Here is a 24,186-nt window from a genome sequence, read left to right as displayed (position 1 = left end):
ACACTTTATGTAGACAATATGAGGATTGCGGTCATGGAATTTCTGTAGCACTGAGTTATGTTGCCCACACATTGTGTTACAGCCATCAGTTGCAAGACCGACGCAATTCAGTATGGACAATTAGTTGTCATCCAGGAATTTGAACAATGCATTTGCTATAGTCAGTGAATCACCAGCTAATATATTTATCATTCCTGCAAAAGTGCTAATGATTCGTGAGAGCTTCTTGCTGTAATATCTGATGACTATGCATAGTTGTTTTCTGGTTGTGACATCAGTGCTCTCATCAACAATAAGAGAGTATGGTCCACTTCCTATATCATCCAGAAGGTCTTCATGTACTACTGGTCCTATCACTGAATTAATTAGTGCTGTGCATTTCGTTCGATGTAAACTAATACCTTTCTTGGAAATTTCTTCCACAACACTTCCTAAATGATCAACAGTTGAAGTGCTTGAGTGACAAGCAACGTGGGCAGCCAGCTTCAACTCTGCCTCTTTCACAGCAACATTAGATCTTAGAAAGGAACTGCCTGTATCAAATAATGTTCTGGCATTTGAGAAAGGAGCCGCATTTTTTTTAAATGTTTTTCAGTCGCAGCATGAGCTACCAAATCACCGTGGTGAGTTCTGATTTCACATTTGCAATATTTGCAGAACGCTTTTCTATCATCATTTGGAACACTTCGAATCCACTCCTTTAATCCTTTCTCTGTCTCCCATTCTTTGCGATATTTCTTTCCATATTTTCCCCATTTACCTGACATTTTAGAATGCTGCTTGTTCATCAACGGACAAACGAACCGACGCTTCTACAACCTCTATGATGCTCTCATGTGACGTGATGATGTTTGATGTTACGTCAAAAACACATGTGACGCGTCTATTCGCCCGCCGCAGCAGGGGATCAATACCCACTAATAAACGGTTCCCTTTTAATTTTTTCTTTGTCTACAATTTTATTTTTTATTTTTTTTGCGGCCGCATTACATAATAAATATAGCCCCAAAAAAACGCAACCCGCGACTCCGTAATTTTTCCCGCGACTCCCTGGCAACACTGCCGGCTCAGCGCGCGCTGCTGTGAACTTCCGCTATCGTAAAAGTCCCGTTTAATAATCTCAATAAATTACACATTAATTCAAATTAAACCCAGTAATGTAACAACAGTAACGCCACACATTTTAAAGAAGCAAAAATAAAAAAAATAAAATCATTAGAAATTTATTTGAGTGAAAGTAAAAAGCACCCACTTTTAACTCTACTTTAAAAGTACATTTTCCTCCAAAAGTTACTCGAGTAAATGTAACTGAGTAAATGTAGCACGTTACTACCCACCTCTGTTTTTAGGTTTTGATTTTGTAACCATAAACTAACGTTTCCTAAACGTTGCAGGGAGGTTTTTGTGAGACAACTTAATAAGAACCTACACAGAACGTTCTCAAATGGTTATTTTTAGGCTTCATTTTTATATTTTTTATAAAAAAATTTTTTTATAACCATTTCAGTTGATATTTCGGTTGATACAACAATGACTGAAATTAGTGTAGTGTGTAATTAAATGTATTTTAATTGGTGTATGGGATTTACACCATGAGTTCCTTCACCTCAATGCTGTACATTGTTATCAGTGTGAACGCACCTTAAATGGTTTTTATTTTGCTATTAAAATCTACACATAGTCCAATGTAAGAACGAAACACAAAACCAAGCTGTTGTTTTAAGACGAAGTTCATTTTAAATTAAATTAGACGCTGAATAAACAGCGAGAGGTGGCGCAAAGGTCAAAGACATCTGTATAGCCAATGTTTACATCCAAAAAACAGTGCAGACGGACACAAAAACGCTTTCAATGCATGGTCGAGTTAAAGGGGAGGCAATGCCCCACCAGCCCCCTTAACTCGCCCATGCACTAAGCAATTCTGTATAAACTTTACAGACAAAAGAATAGAGGACAAGAAGAAATACAAGGAGAAGATCTGATTAAATAATTCTCAATAGAGTTTATTTAACTGAAAACACAAACATGCAACAAGATCATAACAGATTAAGACACGTATCATAAAAGCCCTTGTATCGTTTCATCAAACAACAATTCGTCCGATATTTTAAATAGATTCTCCTAATGTACATGGTAATTATATTGCCTGTAAGAGTTCAATGAGAAAATCCATGCGCCTTTTGTTTGAGATCAACAGATGGACGTGTGCGTCGACGGAAGGATCCGAATCGTGTGAAAGGTGAAAGAAAAACGACAGATGACAAAAGGCAAAGAACGATAAAGACAAACATCTGTTCAATGGTCTGTCAAGGCTGAAAATCCTTAAAAATCTGCAGCTAGCTTCAACAAACCCCTTAAATGTGATTCTGTGTCGTTTTTTGGATCCCAAATTAATATGCAGAGAAACATAGAAATAAACCATCAGTAGGTTGAGTTTCCCCAAACGTGTAAACACTGTGACACCAAAACACAGCAACACTGACTCAACCAATGGCGTGAGTTTGGGGCGGGACTATCTGTTGTTCGGGGACAATTCTAACGTTTCCTTCATCCGAGCAGGACAAGACTTGTTGAATTTTCCCTCCATTAGCCATCTGAACATTGGGGATTGATTTTGCGACACCTTTGGTATTTACGGTCAAATTTGACCGATCATTGAAAATGACTGAAAATGATTAGATTTTTTTGGATCTGTCACAATCAATGTACAATCAATTAATCAGCCACCATGCAGAAAAAACAAAAGCTTATTCTGTGTTTTCTCTTTGTAACATCATGGTCAGGTTTGATCGCAGCATAATGACATTAACTGCAAAAACTCAATTTTAAAATGCTAAAATGTGACAAATAATAGTTTGATCATGTCTGAATATATATCAAATGCATATAATGCATATATTAATAAGCAGGGCTGGACTGGGAAGAGAAATCGGCCTGGGATTATACATGGCAACTGGCCCAAAACCTGTTCAGAGGGGGTGATCAAAAGTTGGTGGGGGGTTGTTCACTCTCCTTTTCTGCACATCGTTGCAGCTCATTTTTGCTTGTCACGGCTCATTCAACACGTTTCGCAGCTGACCCACCGGCCCGCACGGTTTTCCCGATGGCCAGTCCATCCCTGATTGGTTCGTCAAAGTGCGTCGGCCCACCGGGAAAATACCCGGTATGCCAGATTACCAGTCCAGCCCTGATAATAAGTCATCAGTGTGTGTCTACAGTCATCTACTGGCTGTTACATGATGTTCAACTCATTATTTATATTTTATTCATCAGATGACCAGATCAATTTATGCCACATTCTCATAGTTTCTTCATGTGTCAACTTATAGAAGTGTAGATTCCGAATTTGTCATTTGTTTCCCCCATAAAATGTGCTTAATTGTATATGCGAATTAATGGTAAAATGTAGAAATGTACATGTAAATACGTTCAAAACAGCACGAAATCCCCACAGAAATGCATAAGTGTATTGATCCTACTTCAGGAACAACATCATCATCATCATCATCATCATCATCATCAGCATCATCATCATCATCAGCATCATCATCATCAGCATCAGATTAAACATCTAAACCGTCCGGTCCATAATGACCGTGAATACCAAAGGGAGGTGCCATTTTTCAATACCACAGGAGGGTTGAGGGGTTTGTTGGAAGTAGCCGCTGCCCCCCAAAACACTTCATCATTTACCATAATATCCTTTCTATAAATTAAGATTAAACACATTCATCAAGAGAAGTCTAGAGGTTTGTCAGCAGGTGTTTCGGTGCCATATGGCCTTAATTCAGCTGATCTGCCATCGACAATGTTCAGGTGAGCCAGAAGCCATAAAAACAAACATCATAAAAGCACATTAGCAACATACAGCCGAGAGGACGAATCGCCTCCAAATATCACCGTAAAACGGCTCAAATATTGCAAACACAGTCAAACATTGAAAACTGACGTGTGCCAGCTATTTTTGGGATGGACGGGTAATAAATGATCTCATTAGGACTAATGAGGGGGGTCTAATTAGTCACCTTTGAAAAGAGCGTCCAGAGCAAGCAAGAAAAAACAAAACAGCAGAAAACATCCATTGCAAAACTTTGCATATTAAAACCAAATCTCTCAAATATCTCACTATTATAAAGTCTGTCACCTCCTCAAATCAATATCTCAACCTTCCTTTTTCTCTTTACATGTCTTGCAACAAGGTCAATGCATTGAATCTACATAACAAGAAATTCACCAGCTCATTAAAGCTACAGGATCTGCACAAACACCAGCTTTTGATCCAGTTAAAATCCCCAAATTCTTTTATTTACAATGAACGTTTGATCAAACCTGGGATTAATGTACTTTCTTAATATTTGGGTCGTCAACATGACAGCATGTCCTGCACTGTAGCATCTTAAACATTTCATTATTGTAAAAGTATTAAACATGCAGTTTTTAAACTACATTTGTCCGAAATGAACTGTGAAATGATTAAAAGCGATAAATAAAAATGGAGGAGAACATACAAGAAATGCACACTTAAAAACACACTGTGTCCTTGTACATTCATAGCAATTATAACCCAAAATGATCATATTATAAGAAGTCTTTTAAATCAACTTGCTTCTTATGGATTTAACACATTTTGTGAGATTCAAAATACAGTTGGCTAATTGTGTCATTTAGCAATCTCAAATTTATGCTGAAATTCGAACTGAAATGTAGATTTGCACATACAGAATCCCAAAAACACACCGTGAAAATTTATTTTCTGTAGGTGATTTTTTGTTTTATTTTTTAGGTGCCTTAGTGCCTTCCTGAGCCCAAATGTCGTAAAAAAAAAAAAAAAAGACAAAATTTTTATATATATATATATATATATATATTTGAATTATTAATCCCCCCAAAAAAAATGAAAAAAAAAAAATAAAAAAAAAATTGCTACATTATTTTTCCCCTCCTCAAGAACAAAAACTAGATTTTAATTTTTCCTGCTTGCTAGCTAAAAATTTGCATGCAGTACCAACCTCGGCCAGCAAGTGCCACTAAGCATGAAATCTTAATCAAGGAAAGAAACATATATAATTTTTGAGAGTCTACTAATACACGAAATCCCACAATTAAATGAATATACCTCATATTATATATGCTTTATATAGCATTTGTTGTTAAGTGTGACAACCGGAGTTATTTCTGGTTGTATGATGACATTCACCGTCGGGAATATCGATGCTGTTATTGATATTGTGCTTTTTTACATTGTTGGCCCATGTATGTAAACATGCGCTATATTTATACAACTATAACTCAACATATCATGTACCACAGCTGTCGTCTGTCACCTTATAAGCATAAGATTTCACCTGGTGGCAGAGGGTGGTACTGCATGCTAATTGTTAGCTAGCAAGAAAAAAATATTTTGAGAATTTAGACAGAGATATTATTATTATTTATGATTTATTTTTTGTAGGACAGGCTCAGGAAGGCACTAAGACACATAAAACAAATAAAAATAAATAAATATTGACCTAGTGAAATGAGTTTTTCCACAGTGCGGTTCAAGGCTGAAAAACATTTCTCTCTCCATCTTTGACAGACTCAATGAAAGCACGAATATCAGAATATCAATACATATGAAACAGCAATAAATGTTCAATGATTAAATTATTCCCTGCAGATATATAAAGGTACACCACTCGTTTGGGTGGGCGGGTTTAAGTCACAGCAACAAACTCCTCCCACTTGATATCATCGATGTAGCAAAAGCGATCATTGCATCACTACTCTACTAATATAAGACATTCATAACATATTTTAATAGTCCCTGACGATACTGACAAACTGTCAGATTTGACTAAAAGCATTTATTAAATATGTACACGTATATGTACTATGTGTTTTGTGCATGTAGATACACGCTGATGCACATGTATGCCATGTGTAAGTAGAAAAATAATTTAAACATACACTTCAATGATATATCACATATTTAATTATATATGTTTACTTCTGTATACACTTCAACGCATTACAAGACACATCGCTGAGAAGCCTTAAAGGAGTAGTTCACCCAAAAATGAAAATTCACCCTCATGTTTCAGTCTTCTACTGAACACCAATGAAGACATTTTGATGGAGATATGAGGCGTTGTTGTACATACAATGCAAGTCAATGGGGGACCAACACTTTCAAGGACATAAAGGCATCATAGTGATTTAACTTCAACTCTAATCATATTAACTATGTGCCAAAATGCAAAAAATATAGGTGGCGCTCTAATGCATTATATCCTCACAGATGTGCTCGTACATAGACATTCAGTCTAATGTTCAGTTCAAGCAACACCCTCATTATTTCATTGAATATCTCGGCCTCTGAGTGGACTACAAGCTCAATCTAGGTGTCAATAGAAAGCTGAGATCCTCCCCTTTGTAATGATGTATAACATATTATCATATTTATTCGATAACTTATATTTCAATGATTTTTTTAGCATACTTTTCCTGATGGACTGCGTATTTTGTTCTGGACATCTAAAATATAACATTGGATTATTCAGCCAAGCAACCTCACAAAAAAGTAAACAATGACTCATTTTTTAGAAAACTGCCTAAGGGAAAAGGAGATTTAAAGTTAGCTTTTTACGGTTTAATGCAGCAGTGATCAGTGCATAAAATAGACGGTTGTATTTGATGTCTTAAAAACATAATATTTTACTTTGTGATTCTTTTGAAAATCTTTCGAACTGTGGTTATTGGGCAACAAAAAAAACTATTCAGACACATTCCTGAGAATGAGAGCTTTCATTTGATATATGACTTGTCTATTTAAGTGCTGTTTGAAAGACTATTCACATTCATATTTCTACCAAATGACCTCTAGGTGGCGCTGATTTGCGACGTAAATGATTTCAGGCCTTATTTTGTCATTTAATGTAACATAAATGCAGAAGTGATGGATATCGCTGAAAAGTTTCGATTCTAAGCTTTCAAATGACACCTCATATGCCTGACTTACGCATTTGGAGAAAACTGTTTTCGTGACATAGCGCCCCCTTTTGGAGACTTGAACTCCGCAGAGATGAAGAGGTTAATCCATGTCTTCTGAAGCGACATGATCGGTTTAGAGTCATGATCATGTCAAGGAGACTACATTTACATTTTGGACATTTTCTCACCTTAAACCAAACATATCGCTTCACAAGACATGGATTAAACCACTAAAGTTGTATGGATTACCCCATTGACTTGTGTTGAACCCCAGTGACTTGTGCTGATCCACATTGAATTGTGTTGAACCCCATTGACTTGTGTTGATCCCCATTGACTTGTGTTGATCCACATTGACTTGTGTTGAACCCCATTGACTTGCATTGTATGGACAAAAATGCCTCATATCTCCATCAAATATCTTCGTTGGTGATCCGCAAATGAAAAGAAAGAAATTTGAGTTTAGGAAAGCATAATGGTTTATCATTTTGGGTAAACTAATTCTTTAACGATACAGAAGACGCTTGATTGGGCAACACTGACACAAGTCACTTGAAAGAGCCGTTACACATCTTAAGAAGACGCCCCACAGATGAGGAAGTCTTGATTTCCGAATGAAATGCTGCGCTCACGGCCAAGAATATATGAGGGTATGTTTCTCACAATGGCAATTTAAAGCCACTGTAAAAGGAAATTACAGTTCACGCATCAAGTAACGATAAGCCTGCCCATCAAAATCCCAGAGGGATCCAGAGCAGGTTGCATTGCGTCTCTGAATGTCATAAAACCTTCGAGACCGAAGCAGCACTCACGCTCGAGATCAGCACACGTCCTGGAATGAGAACGGCAAGAAAAGCAATAACGCATACCTCCCAGAACGTGATGGATCACACCATGCTCTGCTCTCATCTCCTGGGATGCTGCAATGAGTGTGTTTCTCCATTAAAACTGCAGCAGGTCTCTGGAAATGACTTTCACCTTCAAAGGCCGAGCTGATTTATCTGTTACGGGCCACGAACAGCTCGAAGTCTCGGAACCAAACACAAGGGCTTGTTCAGAACTGCATACTAGTATACTACTGCTATTTTAATGTTTACGGATTGACCCCCATTGACCTCCACTGTAAGTGTCTTACGATTACGATTTTTGCTTTTTTTTAAAGAAATGGAGGGTCGAGTCGAAATTATTATTGGTGGTAATCAATTAATCATGCCCAAATTAATAACTAGATGCCACATACTTGCAACGTGATGAGGTCATATGACACAATGTAGCATTGTACTGTTTAAAACATTTATTGTTGCATATTGCGCAGGGATGGATTACCGACCGGGCCAATGGGGCCCTTGACTAGCAGGGGTCCCCTGGGTTTTAATGTTGTACAATCCAGTTTGGCGATCCCCCCGCTCGAAAACACATCAACAATGAAACAACTTTTGGAGGGGGGCCCTTGGAGATAATTGGGGCAGCTGTGGTTCAGTTAGTAGAGCGGGTCGGCTGCTAATCACAGGGTTGACGGTTCGATCCCGGCCCACATGACTCCACGTGCCGAAGTGTCCTTGGGCAAGACACTGAACCCCAAGTTGCTCCCAATGGCAGACTAGCACCTTACATGCAGCTCTGCCGCCATTGGTGTGTGAATGGGTGAATGTGTCGCAGTGTAAAGCACTTTGAATACCGTTAAGGTTAAAATGGCGCTATATAAGTGCCGACCATTTACCTTTTAATTGGCCCCGTGGCCTTTACAAGTCATAATCCATTCTTGATAATGTGTTCTATTCAGTTACATATTCAGTAAATAGTAAGCTAATACACCAATCCGAACATAGACAAAGAACTACACCGCTCTTCCGAAAGGGAAAGAACGTTTGCAAACAGACCATCAAAGCGAAGCGAAACGAAGCGATATAGAATATAAATCATTGCATATTTCAAGAAGACAACCTACTCGCCTTATTTATGATATTGACATTTTCCTGGAAAAGCTCGAGCTGAAACGGGGCTGCTCAAGTCGGCAAAAAACCTTGTCAGAAAATAACGAATCCACGTACGGGTCTGACGATCGAAAGTATCCGAATGTTTTGAAGTTGGGAAAACATCAAAAACAGCCCCAAAACATCAGCTGTCTATAAGACGGCAACAACTGAAGTCTTTCTGCTTTAATTAGTTCTATACGGAGACCAAACCAAGCACCGTTCTCGCACTGAATGTGCCAAAAGATTCAGGTATCACATCCCAAAAACATCCTTTCATATTTGTAGAACCAGTGATGCTATTGAAAACAAAAGTTCTCCATGTTGTCTGATAGATTAACAGATATCAGTAGTGATACACTGACATATCTGACGCACATATATGCAGAAAACCAATTATTAAAAGTTTTCGTTTTAGTGGGTTAAATAGCTTTTCTCATTTGCGTTCATTAAACTGTATTATAAATGGGCTTTATAACGGCTATTCTGCTCTCTAGAGGAATCGGTCTTTCAAAAACCATAAACCATGTTAACCCTAAATTCTCATTATGTGTGTTTGCATAAATCTACCTCATGCACTGGTCTACGCCCAGCAGCATTCTGGGTAGCCGTTATAGAAAAAGATAGAGAGAAAGAGCTATGACAGTGATTCAGAAAGAGTTTTCTTAAATTCCTCTCATCGGTCGACCCCAGCTCACGGTCCATCTCTGGGTCATTCTCTGTTAAAGCCGCTGGAGAGAGGTCAGAGGTCACGTGGCGTTCACAAACTCCTCAGATGAGGGCAGAATGGGTGTGCGCGGTCGACGCCTCAGTCCTTCAGGTTGTCTTCACCCACACCCTGAGCGGCCAGTTCCCTCATGACGTTGTCCAGGTAGTTTGGATCGGGGTAACCGTGGCCCGTGAGGTTGGAGCCGAACTCAGTTTTATGATGGATCTCGTTCCACACGACTGTGTCGATCTCGCCGGTGGTGCTGGACGTCCCGATGGTGAAGATTAAACGACGATCCCACGCAGTGATCAGCAACTTCAACACCTGGAATATAAAAAACATTAAAGACTACATCAGCCCTCGCTTCAACTTACGTAAAGTGATGAATTATCGTGTATGATCTTATACATCAGGAATTGGTTGGACATTAATGATATTACTGGTTAACCCTTTAAGCTAGGATGTGCCCGCCGGTGCCATAAAATTCTTGACCAACACAAAATAGGACTCGTTTGAAAGTTTAAAAGCTTTCCAATGCATGTAGACATTATGATCAAAACTGAACAAGTGCTTTGAAATTTGCAGATAAATCAAAAATGTTCCAATTTAATTATTTATTTAAAAAAAAAATGTGCACTGTACATATTATTGAAATGTGTAAAAACATCAAACTGATCAAATATTCATGTGTCATATGTTGTTGAAAAGCTCTTAAAGAGTAAAATACAACCAGCCTGTTTGTTTTACTCACAGACACAAATATAGCGAGTAACAGCTAAATATATGTCTTTGATAATTATGTTGATGTTGCATATATCCCGCATTTTCGCTTATAACTTCAGAAAAAATAAACGGAACATAAAATATGTTCCAGAAATATAGAGCCTGTGATTATCTTTCAAACGAGTCCACACACAAGATAATCAGATGTATAGATCATTAGATAATCCACATGAAGCACAATGTTACATATGACCACCAGGAGATGGCGCCAAATACACGACACAGACTCAATGATGACTCAAATGACACAGAATGAAACTCATCCTGTGAAATCTCATGACTAAAATCATGTGTGCATGCTATGCAAACCTTTAGTCATTGTTGTGTTTGCATGTGTAATTAGTTCTTATGTACAATTATTATCTTTTATTTGTTTGGAGATGTTTTTGGACACTATGATCAATTATATTTGTAATGTTGTAACTTTTGATTGCTTTGTCGTATCAACACAAAGTTATTCTCATATACGGTTGACGTGATTGGGCATAAAACTAAAGCAAAAAACAAAAAACAAATATATATGTTTTTCAGAGCTACCTTATATATACCCAGATATATAATGCCAAATAAAAAGAAAATTCTTAAAATATTATTAATGGTTTCTTAGGCTGAGAGTTTCAGAATGTATCATAAACAATATCATTAAAACATTTTTTAAGTTTTATTTACAGTGATACCAAACACTTTAACATCGATAACCTTTCGGTACTTTTGAAACCTGCCGTAGAAAATAAAATAAAAACTATATTAGCTGCTTTTAGTTTCACTCTAATCAAACCAATGATGATCATTTAAACATAATAATGCCGATATAATCACCAAGTTATGGGGTATTTTGTTAAACGTTTAAGAATATAGATTAACGCTGATTAATCATGCACAATAATACATTATAAGAAATTAAATAGGAGCAATATATTTAAGCTCGTGCGACCCTGCGCCCACATGTGTGGACGTCGCATTTTGGCTTCGCTATACGCAACACATCATTTAATTTCATTTAATCCAACAGTTACATTCTGCAAGTGACATCAGGATCAAAACATCATAATGTAAAAAGATTTCTGAAACCTGGTGTAGAAAAACTGCTCACCAATATGGTGCATTTTGAATAAATATTATTTAAACAAAAATAAAAAACAACATGTTTTCTTTCGAATAATGGATGAATTGTCCTTAATAAGACCAGTGACATTTTTAAGAGATCAGATAGGCTCAGTTTTGGTTTCTTTGTCCTTTAATCAACACTGGTTGATCACTTTACATGTAAAACAAATGGTTGAATCTCACCGTTCGGCCTTTCTCATTGTCGGGAAGGTAACAGTGACGTGGAAACCCCCGCGTGCTGAACTTCTTCCCTGGATTGGGATGATCTGTTGTCTGAGCAAAACACACACACACACACAAACACACACACATGGTCACACTTCACACAACACTCCCTCAATTAGCGCACACAGAGAGGAACATACTAACGATGCCCTGAGGAGTCGTCAGTGGTTTATTAATGTGCTGTTATTGAGAGGAACAGAACAAACATGAAGAGAACAAGCGTCTCTGATGACATCACAGCTTTAGATATGCACATCAAAGACCATTAGAGCGAATACAGATTAGTTTTAATCTCTCTCTCTCTTTCATCTTACACAACACAGACTCATACAGAACGGTTGAGTGAGCGAATATTAAAGGAGTTGATTATTTTGCTCTATTCAAATACTCAAAAATGGTGGTCAAGCAATTAAGAAATTTTTTTTATTTAAAATTATTATTATTTTTATGGAAACAATCAGGGGCGCTATGATACACCCCCATATATTTATATATATGATATTGGATAATACAATTTGCAAATGACAATTTGATGGAAATGACAGCTATACGCTGCAATGACCCTCCTGAGACCCCGTGTACACATGCGTGGACATTAAGTTTTGGCTTTGCTATAGGATGTGCATAATTTAATTTCATTTAAACCGACTGATCTCAGTTCAGGAGACTTTGTACTGTCATTAAAGGGTTAAACTTTCGATACACTGAGTCATGTGATGAAACAACATGGCGGCAATCTCAGCCTGAGTGTCTTGGGAGAAACGGCAACAAAATGACATCTGTTAAAAAACCTCATTATGTTTTTACATTGAAACATGTTTGAGTCAAAAGAGTCTCTAGTTTCATCCGATGTGCCATTTTGAACATTTGAGTGATTTATCGCGAATCGACACGCTGTTAAACACAATGAGCACATTCATGGACTACAGGCTCATTTTCAATATTTCCAATATTTATTTACTGTATATTATCACATTGAGAATTAATGAGTGCATGCAAAAACGGATAAATGTGTGTTTCAGAGGATTTATATGGAGTTAGGATGAAAATAAGGAGCATTTCAAACTGTTCTGAGACCAGTGCAGACAGACAGCACACTGGAGGTTAAGTCATGCACTAAATAGGGAGCAAGGGAGCATCCTATAACTCTCCTATAACTGTTCTGAGACCAGTGCAGACAGACAGCACACTGGAGATTAAGTCATGCACTAAATAGGGAGCAAGGGAGCATCCTATAGCTCTCCTATAACTGTTCTGAGACCAGTGCAGACAGACAGCACACTGGAGGTTAAGTCATGCACTAAATAGGGAGCAAGGGAGCATCCTATAGCTCTCCTATAACTGTTCTGAGACCAGTGCAGACAGACAGCACACTGGAGGTTAAGTCATGCACTAAATAGGGAGCAAGGGAGCATCCTATAGCTCTCCTATAACTGTTCTGAGACCAGTGCAGACAGACAGCACACTGAAGGTTATGTCATGCACTAAATAGGGAGCAAGGGAGCATCCTATAGCTCTCCTATAACTGTTCTGAGACCAGTGCAGACAGACAGTACACTGGAGATTAAGTCATGCACTAAATAGGGAGCAAGGGAGCATCCTATAGCTCTCCTATAACTGTTCTGAGACCAATGCAGACAGACAGCACACTGGAGGTTAAGTCGTGCACTAAATAGGGAGCAAGGGAGCATCCTATAGCTCTCCTATAACTGTTCTGAGACCAGTGCAGACAGACAACACACTGGAGGTTAAGTCATGCACTAAATAGGGAGCAAGGGAGCATCCTATAGCTCTCCTATAACTGTTCTGAGACCAGTGCAGACAGACAGCACACTGGAGGTTAAGTCATGCACTAAATAGGGAGCAAGGGAGCATCCTATAGCTCTCCTATAACTGTTCTGAGACCAGTGCAGACAGACAGTACACTGGAGATTAAGTCATGCACTAAATAGTGAGCAAGGGAGCATCCTATAGCTCTCCTATAACTGTTCTGAGACCAGTGCAGACAGACAGTACACTGGAGATTAAGTCATGCACTAAATAGGGAGCAAGGGAGCATCCTATAGCTCTCTATAACTGTTCTGAGACCAGTGCAGACAGACAACACACTGGAGGTTAAGTCATGCACTAAATAGGGAGCAAGGGAGCATCCTATATCTCTCCTATAACTGTTCTGAGACCATTGCAGACAGACAGCACACTGGAGGTTAAGTCATGCACTAAATAGGGAGCAAGGGAGCATCCTATAGCTCTCCTATAACTGTTCTGAGACCAGTGCAGACAGACAGCACACTGGAGGTTAAGTCATGCACTAAATAGGGAGCAAGGGAGCATCCTATAACTCTCCTATAACTGTTCTGAGACCAGTGCAGACAGACAGCACACTGAAGGTTATGTCATGCACTAAATAGGGAGCAAGGGAGCATCCTATAGCTCTCCTATAACTGTTCTGAGACCAGTGCAGACAGACAGTACACTGGAGATTAAGTCATGCACTAAATAGGGAGCAAGGGAGCATCCTATAGCTCTCCTATAACTGTTCTGAGACCAATGCAGACAGACAGCACACTGGAGGTTAAGTCGTGCACTAAATAGGGAGCAAGGGAGCATCCTATAGCTCTCCTATAACTGTTCTGAGACCAGTGCAGACAGACAACACACTGGAGGTTAAGTCATGCACTAAATAGGGAGCAAGGGAGCATCCTATAGCTCTCCTATAACTGTTCTGAGACCAGTGCAGACAGACAGTACACTGGAGGTTAAGTCATGCACTAAATAGGGAGCAAGGGAGCATCCTATAGCTCTCCTATAACTGTTCTGAGACCAGTGCAGACAGACAGTACACTGGAGATTAAGTCATGCACTAAATAGTGAGCAAGGGAGCATCCTATAGCTCTCCTATAACTGTTCTGAGACCAGTGCAGACAGACAGTACACTGGAGATTAAGTCATGCACTAAATAGGGAGCAAGGGAGCATCCTATAGCTCTCTATAACTGTTCTGAGACCAGTGCAGACAGACAACACACTGGAGGTTAAGTCATGCACTAAATAGGGAGCAAGGGAGCATCCTATATCTCTCCTATAACTGTTCTGAGACCATTGCAGACAGACAGCACACTGGAGGTTAAGTCATGCACTAAATAGGGAGCAAGGGAGCATCCTATAGCTCTCCTATAACTGTTCTGAGACCAGTGCAGACAGACAGCACACTGGAGGTTAAGTCATGCACTAAATAGGGAGCAAGGGAGCATCCTATATCTCTCCTATAACTGTTCTGAGACCAGTGCAGACAGACAGCACACTGGAGGTTAAGTCATGCACTAAATAGGGAGCAAGGGAGCATCCTATAGCTCTCTATAACTGTTCTGAGACCAGTGCAGACAGACAGCACACTGGAGGTTAAGTCATGCACTAAATAGGGAGCAAGGGAGCATCCTATAGCTCTCTATAACTGTTCTGAGACCAGTGCAGACAGACAGCACACTGGAGGTTAAGTCATGCACTAAATAGGGAGCAAGGGAGCATCCTATAGCTCTCTATAACTGCTCTGAGACCAGTGCAGACAGACAGCACACTGGAGGTTAAGTCATGCACTAAATAGGGAGCAAGGGAGCATCCTATAGCTCTCCTATAACTGTTCTGAGACCAGTGCAGACAGACAGCACACTGGAGGTTAAGTCATGCACTAAATAGGGAGCAAGGGAGCATCCTATAGCTCTCCTATAACTGTTCTGAGACCAGTGCAGACAGACAGTACACTGGAGATTAAGTCATGCACTAAATAGTGAGCAAGGGAGCATCCTATAGCTCTCCTATAACTGTTCTGAGACCAGTGCAGACAGACAGTACACTGGAGATTAAGTCATGCACTAAATAGGGAGCAAGGGAGCATCCTATAGCTCTCTATAACTGTTCTGAGACCAGTGCAGACAGACAACACACTGGAGGTTAAGTCATGCACTAAATAGGGAGCAAGGGAGCATCCTATATCTCTCCTATAACTGTTCTGAGACCATTGCAGACAGACAGCACACTGGAGGTTAAGTCATGCACTAAATAGGGAGCAAGGGAGCATCCTATAGCTCTCCTATAACTGTTCTGAGACCAGTGCAGACAGACAGCACACTGGAGGTTAAGTCATGCACTAAATAGGGAGCAAGGGAGCATCCTATATCTCTCCTATAACTGTTCTGAGACCAGTGCAGACAGACAGCACACTGGAGGTTAAGTCATGCACTAAATAGGAGCAAGGGAGCATCCTATATCTCTCTATAACTGTTCTGAGACCAGTGCAGACAGACAGCACACTGGAGGTTAAGTCATGCACTAAATAGGGAGCAAGGGAGCATCCTATAGCTCTCTATAACTGTTCTGAGACCAGTGCAGACAGACAGCACACTGGAGGTTAAGTCATGCACTAAATAGGGAGCAAGGGAGCATCCTATAGCTCTCTATAACTGTTCTGAGACCAGTGCAGACAGACAGCACACTGGAGGTTAAGTCATGCACTAAATAGGGAGCATCCTATAGCTCTCCTATAACTGTTCTGAGACCAGTGCAGACAGACAGCACACTGGAGGTTAAGTCATGCACTAAATAGGGAGCAAGGGAGCATCCTATAGCTCTCTATAACTGTTCTGAGACCAGTGCAGACAGACAGCACACTGGAGGTTAAGTCATGCACTAAATAGGGAGCAAGGGAGCATCCTATAGCTCTCCTATAACTGTTCTGAGACCAGTGCAGACAGACAGCACACTGGAGGTTAAGTCATGCACTAAATAGGGAGCAAGGGAGCATCCTATAGCTCTCCTATAACTGTTCTGAGACCAGTGCAGACAGACAGCACACTGGAGGTTAAGTCATGCACTAAATAGGGAGCAAGGGAGCATCCTATAGCTCTCCTATAACTGTTCTGAGACCAGTGCAGACAGACAGTACACTGGAGATTAAGTCATGCACTAAATAGGGAGCAAGGGAGCATCCTATAGCTCTCCTATAACTGTTCTGAGACCAGTGCAGACAGACAGCACACTGGAGCTTAAGTCATGCACAAATAGTGAGCAAGGGAGCATCCTATAGCTCTCCTATAACTGTTCTGAGACCAGTGCAGACAGACAGTACACTGGAGCTTAAGTCATGCACTAAATAGTGAGCAAGGGAGCATCCTATAGCTCTCCTATAACTGTTCTGAGACCAGTGCAGACAGACAGTACACTGGAGATTAAGTCATGCACTAAATAGGGAGCAAGGGAGCATCCTATAGCTCTCCTATACCTGTTCTGAGACCAGTGCAGACAGACAGCACACTGGAGGTTAAGTCATGCACTAAATAGTGAGCAAGGGAGCATCCTATAGCTCTCCTATAACTGTTCTGAAACCAGTGCAGACAGACAGTACACTGGAGATTAAGTCATGCACTAAATAGGGAGCAAGGGAGCATCCTATAACTCTCTATAACTGTTCTGAGACCAGTGCAGACAGACAACACACTGGAGGTTAAGTCATGCACTAAATAGGGAGCAAGGGAGCATCCTATATCTCTCCTATAACTGTTCTGAGACCAGTGCAGACAGACAGCACACTGGAGGTTAAGTCATGCACTAAATAGGGAGCAAGGGAGCATCCTATAGCTCTCCTATAACTGTTCTGAGACCAGTGCAGACAGACAGCACACTGGAGGTTAAGTCATGCACTAAATAGGGAGCAAGGGAGCATCCTATAGCTCTCCTATAACTGTTCTGAGACCAGTGCAGACAGACAGCACACTGGAGGTTAAGTCATGCACTAAATAGGGAGCAAGGGAGCATCCTATAGCTCTCTATAACTGTTCTGAGACCAGTGCAGACAGACAGCACACTGGAGGTTAAGTCATGCACTAAATAGGGAGCAAGGGAGCATCCTATAGCTCTCTATAACTGTTCTGAGACCAGTGCAGACAGACAGCACACTGGAGGTTAAGTCATGCACTAAATAGGGAGCAAGGGAGCATCCTATAGCTCTCTATAACTGTTCTGAGACCAGTGCAGACAGACAGCACACTGGAGGTTAAGTCATGCACTAAATAGGGAGCAAGGGAGCATCCTATAGCTCTCTATAACTGTTCTGAGACCAGTGCAGACAGACAGCACACTGGAGGTTAAGTCATGCACTAAATAGGGAGCAAGGGAGCATCCTATAGCTCTCTATAACTGTTCTGAGACCAGTGCAGACAGACAGCACACTGGAGGTTAAGTCATGCACTAAATAGGGAGCATCCTATAGCTCTCCTATAACTGTTCTGAGACCAGTGCAGACAGACAGCACACTGGAGGTTAAGTCATGCACTAAATAGGGAGCAAGGGAGCATCCTATAGCTCTCCTATAACTGTTCTGAGACCAGTGCAGACAGACAGCACACTGGAGGTTAAGTCATGCACTAAATAGGGAGCAAGGGAGCATCCTATAGCTCTCTATAACTGTTCTGAGACCAGTGCAGACAGACAGCACACTGGAGGTTAAGTCATGCACTAAATAGGGAGCAAGGGAGCATCCTATAGCTCTCTATAACTGTTCTGAGACCAGTGCAGACAGACAGCACACTGGAGGTTAAGTCATGCACTAAATAGGGAGCAAGGGAGCATCCTATAGCTCTCTATAACTGTTCTGAGACCAGTGCAGACAGACAGCACACTGGAGGTTAAGTCATGCACTAAATAGGGAGCAAGGGAGCATCCTATAGCTCTCTATAACTGTTCTGAGACCAGTGCAGACAGACAGCACACTGGAGGTTAAGTCATGCACTAAATAGGGAGCAAGGGAGCATCCTATAGCTCTCTATAACTGTTCTGAGACCAGTGCAGACAGACAGCACACTGGAGGTTAAGTCATGCACTAAATAGGGAGCAAGGGAGCATCCTATAGCTCTCTATAACTGTTCTGAGACCAGTGCAGACAGACAGCACACTGGAGGTTAAGTCATGCACTAAATAGGGAGCATCCTATAGCTCTCCTATAACTGTTCTGAGACCAGTGCAGACAGACAGCACACTGGAGGTTAAGTCATGCACTAAATAGGGAGCAAGGGAGCATCCTATAGCTCTCCTATAACTGTTCTGAGACCAGTGCAGACAGACAGCACACTGGAGGTTAAGTCATGCACTAAATAGGGAGCAAGGGAGCATCCTATAGCTCTCCTATAACTGTTCTGAGACCAGTGCAGACAGACAGCACACTGGAGGTTAAGTCATGCACTAAATAGGGAGCAAGGGAGCATCCTATAGCTCTCCTATAACTGTTCTGAGACCAGTGCAGACAGACAGCACACTGGAGGTTAAGTCATGCACTAAATAGGGAGCAAGGGAGCATCCTATATCTCTCCTATAACTGTTCTGAGACCAGTGCAGACAGACAGCACACTGGAGGTTAAGTCATGCACTAAATAGGGAGCAAGGGAGCATCCTATATCTCTCTATAACTGTTCTGAGACCAGTGCAGACAGACAGCACACTGGAGGTTAAGTCATGCACTAAATAGGGAGCAAGGGAGCATCCTATAGCTCTCTATAACTGTTCTGAGACCAGTGCAGACAGACAGCACACTGGAGGTTAAGTCATGCACTAAATAGGGAGCAAGGGAGCATCCTATAGCTCTCTATAACTGTTCTGAGACCAGTGCAGACAGACAGCACACTGGAGGTTAAGTCATGCACTAAATAGGGAGCATCCTATAGCTCTCCTATAACTGTTCTGAGACCAGTGCAGACAGACAGCACACTGGAGGTTAAGTCATGCACTAAATAGGGAGCAAGGGAGCATCCTATAGCTCTCTATAACTGTTCTGAGACCAGTGCAGACAGACAGCACACTGGAGGTTAAGTCATGCACTAAATAGGGAGCAAGGGAGCATCCTATAGCTCTCCTATAACTGTTCTGAGACCAGTGCAGACAGACAGCACACTGGAGGTTAAGTCATGCACTAAATAGGGAGCAAGGGAGCATCCTATAGCTCTCCTATAACTGTTCTGAGACCAGTGCAGACAGACAGCACACTGGAGGTTAAGTCATGCACTAAATAGGGAGCAAGGGAGCATCCTATAGCTCTCCTATAACTGTTCTGAGACCAGTGCAGACAGACAGTACACTGGAGATTAAGTCATGCACTAAATAGGGAGCAAGGGAGCATCCTATAGCTCTCCTATAACTGTTCTGAGACCAGTGCAGACAGACAGCACACTGGAGCTTAAGTCATGCACAAATAGTGAGCAAGGGAGCATCCTATAGCTCTCCTATAACTGTTCTGAGACCAGTGCAGACAGACAGTACACTGGAGCTTAAGTCATGCACTAAATAGTGAGCAAGGGAGCATCCTATAGCTCTCCTATAACTGTTCTGAGACCAGTGCAGACAGACAGTACACTGGAGATTAAGTCATGCACTAAATAGGGAGCAAGGGAGCATCCTATAGCTCTCCTATACCTGTTCTGAGACCAGTGCAGACAGACAGCACACTGGAGGTTAAGTCATGCACTAAATAGTGAGCAAGGGAGCATCCTATAGCTCTCCTATAACTGTTCTGAGACCAGTGCAGACAGACAGTACACTGGAGATTAAGTCATGCACTAAATAGGGAGCAAGGGAGCATCCTATAACTCTCTATAACTGTTCTGAGACCAGTGCAGACAGACAACACACTGGAGGTTAAGTCATGCACTAAATAGGGAGCAAGGGAGCATCCTATATCTCTCCTATAACTGTTCTGAGACCAGTGCAGACAGACAGCACACTGGAGGTTAAGTCATGCACTAAATAGGGAGCAAGGGAGCATCCTATAGCTCTCCTATAACTGTTCTGAGACCAGTGCAGACAGACAGCACACTGGAGGTTAAGTCATGCACTAAATAGGGAGCAAGGGAGCATCCTATAGCTCTCCTATAACTGTTCTGAGACCAGTGCAGACAGACAGCACACTGGAGGTTAAGTCATGCACTAAATAGGGAGCAAGGGAGCATCCTATAGCTCTCTATAACTGTTCTGAGACCAGTGCAGACAGACAGCACACTGGAGGTTAAGTCATGCACTAAATAGGGAGCAAGGGAGCATCCTATAGCTCTCTATAACTGTTCTGAGACCAGTGCAGACAGACAGCACACTGGAGGTTAAGTCATGCACTAAATAGGGAGCAAGGGAGCATCCTATAGCTCTCTATAACTGTTCTGAGACCAGTGCAGACAGACAGCACACTGGAGGTTAAGTCATGCACTAAATAGGGAGCAAGGGAGCATCCTATAGCTCTCTATAACTGTTCTGAGACCAGTGCAGACAGACAGCACACTGGAGGTTAAGTCATGCACTAAATAGGGAGCAAGGGAGCATCCTATAGCTCTCTATAACTGTTCTGAGACCAGTGCAGACAGACAGCACACTGGAGGTTAAGTCATGCACTAAATAGGGAGCATCCTATAGCTCTCCTATAACTGTTCTGAGACCAGTGCAGACAGACAGCACACTGGAGGTTAAGTCATGCACTAAATAGGGAGCAAGGGAGCATCCTATAGCTCTCCTATAACTGTTCTGAGACCAGTGCAGACAGACAGCACACTGGAGGTTAAGTCATGCACTAAATAGGGAGCAAGGGAGCATCCTATAGCTCTCTATAACTGTTCTGAGACCAGTGCAGACAGACAGCACACTGGAGGTTAAGTCATGCACTAAATAGGGAGCAAGGGAGCATCCTATAGCTCTCTATAACTGTTCTGAGACCAGTGCAGACAGACAGCACACTGGAGGTTAAGTCATGCACTAAATAGGGAGCAAGGGAGCATCCTATAGCTCTCTATAACTGTTCTGAGACCAGTGCAGACAGACAGCACACTGGAGGTTAAGTCATGCACTAAATAGGGAGCAAGGGAGCATCCTATAGCTCTCTATAACTGTTCTGAGACCAGTGCAGACAGACAGCACACTGGAGGTTAAGTCATGCACTAAATAGGGAGCAAGGGAGCATCCTATAGCTCTCTATAACTGTTCTGAGACCAGTGCAGACAGACAGCACACTGGAGGTTAAGTCATGCACTAAATAGGGAGCAAGGGAGCATCCTATAGCTCTCTACAACTGTTCTGAGACCAGTGCAGACAGACAGCACACTGAAGGTTAAGTCATTCACTAAATAGGGAGCATCCTATCGCTCTCCTATAACTGTTCTGAGACCAGTGCAGACAGACAGCACACTGAAGGTTAAGTCATTCACTAAATAGGGAGCAAGGGAGCATCCTATACCTCTCCTATAACTGTTCTGAGACCAGTGCAGACAGACAGCACACTGGAGGTTAAGTCATGCACTAAATAGGGAGCAAGGGAGCATCCTATAGCTCTCCTATAACTGTTCTGAGACCAGTGCAGACAGACAGCACACTGGAGGTTAAGTCATGCACTAAATAGGGAGCAAGGGAGCATCCTATAGCTCTCTATAACTGTTCTGAGACCAGTGCAGACAGACAGCACACTGGAGGTTAAGTCATGCACTAAATAGGGAGCAAGGGAGCATCCTATAGCTCTCTATAACTGTTCTGAGACCAGTGCAGACAGACAGCACACTGGAGGTTAAGTCATGCACTAAATAGGGAGCAAGGGAGCATCCTATAGCTCTCTAAAACTGTTCTGAGACCAGTGCAGACAGACAGCACACTGGAGGTTAAGTCATGCACTAAATAGGGAGCATCCTATAGCTCTCCTATAACTGTTCTGAGACCAGTGCAGACAGACAGCACACTGGAGGTTAAGTCATGCACTAAATAGGGAGCAAGGGAGCATCCTATAGCTCTCTATAACTGTTCTGAGACCAGTGCAGACAGACAGCACACTGGAGGTTAAGTCATGCACTAAATAGGGAGCAAGGGAGCATCCTATAGCTCTCCTATAACTGTTCTGAGACCAGTGCAGACAGACAGCACACTGGAGGTTAAGTCATGCACTAAATAGGGAGCAAGGGAGCATCCTATAGCTCTCCTATAACTGTTCTGAGACCAGTGCAGACAGACAGCACACTGGAGGTTAAGTCATGCACTAAATAGGGAGCAAGGGAGCATCCTATAGCTCTCCTATAACTGTTCTGAGACCAGTGCAGACAGACAGCACACTGGAGGTTAAGTCATGCACTAAATAGGGAGCAAGGGAGCATCCTATAGCTCTCCTATAACTGTTCTGAGACCAGTGCAGACAGACAGCACACTGGAGGTTAAGTCATGCACTAAATAGGGAGCAAGGGAGCATCCTATAGCTCTCCTATAACTGTTCTGAGACCAGTGCAGACAGACAGCACACTGGAGGTTAAGTCATGCACTAAATAGGGAGCAAGGGAGCATCCTATAGCTCTCTATAACTGTTCTGAGACCAGCGCAGACAGACAGCACACTGGAGGTTAAGTCATGCACTAAATAGGGAGCAAGGGAGCATCCTATAGCTCTCTATAACTGTTCTGAGACCAGTGCAGACAGACAGCACACTGGAGGTTAAGTCATGCACTAAATAGGGAGCATCCTATAGCTCTCCTATAACTGTTCTGAGACCAGTGCAGACAGACAGCACACTGGAGGTTAAGTCATGCACTAAATAGGGAGCAAGGGAGCATCCTATAGCTCTCTATAACTGTTCTGAGACCAGTGCAGACAGACAGCACACTGGAGGTTAAGTCATGCACTAAATAGGGAGCAAGGGAGCATCCTATAGCTCTCCTATAACTGTTCTGAGACCAGTGCAGACAGACAGCACACTGGAGGTTAAGTCATGCACTAAATAGGGAGCAAGGGAGCATCCTATAGCTCTCCTATAACTGTTCTGAGACCAGTGCAGACAGACAGCACACTGGAGGTTAAGTCATGCACTAAATAGGGAGCAAGGAAGCATCCTATAGCTGTAGGTAGATTTTAGATTTGATACATGGGACATGCTTCTGTTCATCGGCTGAGCCTTTGAGTCCACAAAGCACATTTATTGAAACGGCTCTTTCAGAAATCCTCATGATTGTGACATCATGAGACATCATTTCTATTTTTATTATGTAGCATGCATCTGAACACACACTAGATGGAACTTATTCTGCAGTACATTTGCATAAAATAGTCTTTTAGTGTTGAACTGTATCTTTCCATACAACATGCAAGGTACTAATGACGAATGCTGTTGTAAGTGTCAGACAGAGACAGAGACAGAGACGGGGGGGCTGGCAGTAAGTGGGTGACTGATGCAGAATGTTGCTGTAGTATGCAAGTATATCACAAGTATGCAAGAACTAGTGACCTAAAATAAACTGTGTCACTGTCCCCATTGAGCAGGAAGTCCCCACACAGCCACTTCCTGTTTCAGATATGGTAAAACACAGCAGAGTGAAAAACAATGACCATACAACACAAGCCTACAGTTCACATGCAAAACCAACTT

General features: G+C 41.7%; 1 protein-coding gene and 1 long non-coding RNA gene across 3 annotated transcripts in view; one reads left to right on the top strand and one right to left on the bottom strand.

Annotated features, from left to right (window-relative positions):
* Positions 1 to 2,240: 2,240 nt before the first annotated feature.
* Positions 2,241 to 24,186, bottom strand: part of LOC127621439 (E3 ubiquitin-protein ligase DTX1-like) — an 81,647-nt gene continuing 59,701 nt past the window's right edge. The window contains exons 9-10 of the mRNA XM_052095025.1: positions 11,728 to 11,817; positions 2,241 to 9,978 (exon numbers count right to left, since the gene is read on the bottom strand). Coding sequence (XP_051950985.1) covers positions 9,754 to 9,978; positions 11,728 to 11,817 — 315 coding nt within the window. The 3' untranslated portion in view covers positions 2,241 to 9,753. The remainder of the gene's footprint in view (positions 9,979 to 11,727; positions 11,818 to 24,186) is intronic.
* On the top strand, positions 15,607 to 23,676 carry LOC127621443 (uncharacterized). Of its 2 annotated transcripts, none has more exons than XR_007967857.1 (3): positions 15,607 to 15,994; positions 20,539 to 20,813; positions 23,258 to 23,676. It is a non-coding gene; the product is annotated as an uncharacterized LOC127621443 (long non-coding RNA). The 2 variants fall into 2 exon arrangements; XR_007967856.1 differs by lacking the exon at positions 20,539 to 20,813 and adding an exon at positions 17,360 to 17,634.

The sequence above is a fragment of the Xyrauchen texanus genome, chromosome 27, assembly GCF_025860055.1.
Source record: "Xyrauchen texanus isolate HMW12.3.18 chromosome 27, RBS_HiC_50CHRs, whole genome shotgun sequence".
Classification (NCBI taxonomy): domain Eukaryota; kingdom Metazoa; phylum Chordata; class Actinopteri; order Cypriniformes; family Catostomidae; genus Xyrauchen; species Xyrauchen texanus.
This window is presented reverse-complemented; position numbering and strand designations above follow the sequence as displayed.